Raw genomic sequence first — 4690 nt, forward strand, 5'->3', positions numbered from 1 at the left:
TGGCGTGGATTAGTGCCTTACCGCCAGGGTCCCAGGCGGTAGGATGTGTAACCCTACCTCGAGGACTAATGCCGGTAAGAAAAAGGGTCAAATTTTAAAACAATATCAAACTAGGGTCAGATTCTGAAAATATTTGCTAAAAGGGTCAAAATACAAAATTTGGCGGCCAGTGCCAGTGTCCGTCACGGACTGAGGGTGATAATCACAGCTAGCTAGAAGACGGGCTGAGGTTGGCCGTGCGTCTCTGTCTCAGATTTTGGCACTGTGACAGCCTTGTACGTATTCGCCAAAATATCAAAGTCCGGACAGTGCCAATGACTGACGTTGCTTTGACTATTCTCCTCCACACATGGAGGCTACGGGTGTGTCGGCAGCACATGGTCATGTGTACGTAGCATTGGAGAACACACCTGCAAATGTCCGTGTCCGTGACTGTGATAATTAACACTAGTTATAGAAAATTATGTCATGCTGGAACTATTTATTGGAATTATAATGATGTTTAGATAAATTTATAGCATTTCTAATGTAACTATCTACATTCTTTCAGCCAATGTATTGGGATTACAATGCTTGCTCCAGTTACTGTCATCGTCGCTGGGATGTCTAAGGAACTGTATCTATTTATTTTTCCTCGTGTTCTTTGCACTGTCACGATCGACAGTTTACGAATAAATCAAAAACAAATACCGCAAAGAAATATGATAGAGTATTTTCTCCGTCTGAATTATTTGTCAATCAAATGGATGTATCTAGCACTAAATCAAAACGGGGTTATTGTAGTAGTTTGTTTAAGGAATCATTGAAACCTTTCTCTCAGGTCTAAATCGAATCGAATGAAAGCTACTTTGCGCCTAACTAAGTGCTCCCAGTGCCGTGCACCGCAGAGCTTAATTTTGCCGTCTGTACTCTGCCTGGTTAGCTTATAAGCAGCTGATCGAGCTTGTGATGATAAACTAAGCTGGTTAAGAAGAACCATTTCCGGCAGCATTGCACAAAGAGCTGGGCTAGACAATAATTTCCCATGGCAGGTCTCGTCATGCAAGAGATGCTTCCGCGGGCATGGTTTCTCTTCCTTTTCTCGCTCTTCCTCTTGTTTCTGCATTATTATTGCTTCACTGCGAATGGGAAGACAGGTAAAAGGCAGCAGCGAGAAAGCCGCCTCCCGGCGTCGGCATTTATTTCTTTTTGTTTTCTCTCCTTTTTCTTTTGGGCTTGTTTGTGCTGCGGCCCCAGCAAGCTGGTCGGTTGGATGTTGTTTTATAATCTAAAGCGGGGGAAAACCCTTTTTCGTAAAAATATATGACTCGACCTGAGATAAAGGGTTCAATGCTTCCTAAAACAAACTACCAAAAACCTATTTAAGGGACCATCATATCTGTGATGAAATCGCTAGTGATAACTACTCCAGGTTTTGCCTCCGTTGGCTATTGCCTGGAGAAAAAAGTCCCATCGAGTCTACCAAAGACTGGGTTGCTGTTGTCTTGCCCATAATGTTGGTATTTTTCACATTTTTTGTGAGGGCGTAGGTAAGAGTCAAAGACCGCCTTGTCTGTTTCTTAGGAATGAAAGCTACGTTGCCCCTAACTAACTGCTCCTAGTTGAGTGCACCACAGAGCTTAATTCTGTCCTTTTACTCTGCCCGGCTAGCTTATAAGCAGCTGATCGGGCTTGTGATGATAAACTAAGCTGGTTAAGAAGAACCATTTCAGGAACCATTTCCTACAATAATTTCCCATGGCAGGTCTCGTCATGCTAGAGATGCTTCCGCGGGCATGGTTTCTGTATCTCTTCCCGCTCTTCCTCTTGTTTCTGCATTATTATTGCTTCACTGTGAATGGGAAGACAGGAAAAGGGCAGCAGCGAGAAAGCCGCCTTCCGCCTTCTCCACCGGCACTGCCCATCGTCGGACACCTGCACCTCGTCGGCTGTCGCCCGCACGCCTCCCTCCGCGACCTCGCTGCAAGGCACGGCCGCGACGGCCTCATGCTCCTCCGTCTCGGCGCCGTGCCGACGCTCGTCGTGTCGTCGCCGCGTGCCGCGGAGGCGGTACTGCGCACGCACGACCACATCTTTGCGTCACGGCCCCGCTCCATGGTCCCCGACATCATCTTGTATGGCTCATCCGACGTCGCCTTTACGCCATATGGCGAGCACTGGCGGCAGGCAAAGAAGCTCCTCACGAACCACGTGTTGAGTGTTAAAAAGGTGGAGTCTCTCCGCACTGTCGCCATGGAACAGGTAACTTCAAAAACAAAAAATCAGTTTTCGTCCATTTGATAGAAATCCTTTTATTATCGCGACCAAGATTGTCACTGCGAATTGCGGGCCCGGGCTTGAAATACGATATGAAGCCTTGAAATTGGAAAGCATAAACGTCGTTCTAGTCAGATAAATGGTGAAAAAAATTATGGGCTGGGAGGGAAAATAAAAATTAGATAATGAGTTGACGAGAAAACAAATAGAAAAATACAATTATTCAAACCAAGAAATGCGCACAGGAAGGCACGTAGTGCGTCCGGACGGACTAAAAAGATACCATCATAAAACAGCCACAGTTTGAGGAGAAAGCATGAGAGCTGGCGCATATTTTGAATTGGTACAACCATAGACTACCGGTTGGTTCTAACAATAGCGAGAGGAAAGGTCATGGATTGCCAAATCCATTAGGGCTCATTTAGTTGTTGGGGATGACAAAACCTGGGCAAGAAACCCCAAAGGATGGATTTCCCTGCTCATATGGGATCCCCATACTAACCACGAAAAAAAACATGTTGCTGTTTGGACACCATGGAAGGAGGGGGGAGGAGGGAGGAGGAAGAGACGCTACCTTGGTCGAAGGAGTAGGAAGATGCTTGTCGTTGGAAAGGGCAGGAGATCGCGTGGCGTCGTGGCTTCTTCGTCGCGAGAGAATTTGGGCTGAAGGTTTCCTCCCTGGTCCCTCGAGACATGGAAAACTCTCCCGTGGAAACGACGCCGGATCGGGAGGCAGAATCCCTGATGATTAGGCAACCAAATGGTCCGGTACTTTTCACGGGCCGTCTAGCCTCGTGGGCTGTACGTCCCGGTTTTTGACCGGGATCCACGAGGGATTCTGTGCAAGCAAACAAGTCCTTGTAGATCTACTTAACACCGGCATCAATCTATGACTAAATGAAATGGTGAATTGATGAATAAACACCATCCAATAATTAGGATATTCCACATTTCTTACAAATTTATTGGGAGCTTGATATATTTGTTTTAAAATCAGAATGTTGCCACTATATACATCCCGTTTTAGTTAGGGATTTCCTACCATCGGCATTGTTTGTAATTTTGTTATCACAAACTTACCACGCACAAATCAAATGTAGAAAATTGACTTACATTTTGCCCTCTCCTAACAATTACATAAAAGTTAGCTACTCTCATACTTCAAGATACATGTCATCATAGGTGAGCATGGCGATGGCCAAGATTAATGAGGCTGCCGCAGTAGGAGGTGTGATGGACATGAGCAAGCTTCTCAAGTCATTCACATGTGACATTGCGTGCCGCATCGTGTCGGGAGAATACTTCCTAAAAGAAGGACGAAGCAAGTTGTTCCAGGAGCTCACTAGCGAAACATCACATCTGCTAGGAGGGTTCAACATGGAGAAGTTCTACCCAACATTGGCTAGGGTAGGAGTAGGACTGCTTAAGAGGAACACTAGTGCAAATGCTGAGAGAGTGAAAAATAGATGGGATGATATGCTGGACAAGGTGATCGATGATCATGATAGCAAGGACAAGTCAATGTTTGATTACAACTGTGGCAATTTCATAGACATTCTACTATCTATTCAGATGGAGTATGGTCTCACGAGAGAGCACATGAAAGCTCTCCTAATTGTAAGTAAAAATAGTACCTTCAAAATTATATTGTTGATTAAAAATAAATAAATATGTATGTATTATAGTGTCCTAATTAGTTGATATCCCCAGGATGTATTTTTCGGTTCAATAGAGACGATGTCTAACACTCTGGAATTCACATTGGCTGAGATCGTGAGGAGCCCCCGTCTGATTGGGAAGCTACAAGACGAGGTAAGGAGTATCGTACCCAAGGGACAGGAACTTGTCAGCGAAGCTGACATTAACAAGATGGCATACCTAAGAGCAGTCATAAAAGAGTCACTCCGACTTCATCCTGTTGTGCCTTTACTTGCTCCACACCTGGCTATGGCTGACTGCAACATCGATGGGTACATGGTTCTTGCTAACACACATGTCTTGATCAATGTATGGGCCATTGGTAGAGACTCTAGCTGTTGGGAGGACGCTGAAGAGTTCATACCGGAAAGATTTATAGACGAAGGCAGTGATGTGGGTGTCAATTTCAAGGGGAATGATTTCCAGCTCTTGCCATTTGGGGCAGGACGCAGGATGTGCCCTGGTATAAATCTCGGAATCACGGCCGTCGAGCTTATGTTGGCAAACTTGATGCACCATTTCGACTGGGAACTCCCGCTTGGGGTTGAGAGAAAAGACATCAATATGACAGAGGTGTTTGGGCTAACTGTGTGCCGGATGGAGAAACTATTGTTAGTTCCCAAATCATGCATGTAGCTGGATGGATAAATTCTTCAAATCTAAGTATTTTGTGATACCGGTATATTGTTGCGAAATAATTAATAGGAAATCCTGCCATTGGTGGAGCCAAGATTTG

General features: G+C 45.2%; 1 protein-coding gene across 1 annotated transcript; it reads left to right on the forward strand.

Annotated features, from left to right (window-relative positions):
- The first annotated feature begins 1631 nt into the window (after nt 1-1631).
- On the forward strand, nt 1632-4654 carry LOC119361755 (indole-2-monooxygenase-like). The gene is made up of 3 exons (XM_037626898.1): nt 1632-2241; nt 3439-3873; nt 3967-4654. Exons 1-3 carry the CDS (start codon nt 1738-1740, stop codon nt 4588-4590), a joined length of 1563 nt encoding a protein of 520 aa, XP_037482795.1. The 5' UTR covers nt 1632-1737; the 3' UTR covers nt 4591-4654.
- Nucleotides 4655-4690: the final 36 nt, after the last annotated feature.

This window comes from Triticum dicoccoides, chromosome 2B (assembly GCF_002162155.2).
Source record: "Triticum dicoccoides isolate Atlit2015 ecotype Zavitan chromosome 2B, WEW_v2.0, whole genome shotgun sequence".
Classification (NCBI taxonomy): Eukaryota; Viridiplantae; Streptophyta; class Magnoliopsida; order Poales; family Poaceae; genus Triticum; species Triticum dicoccoides.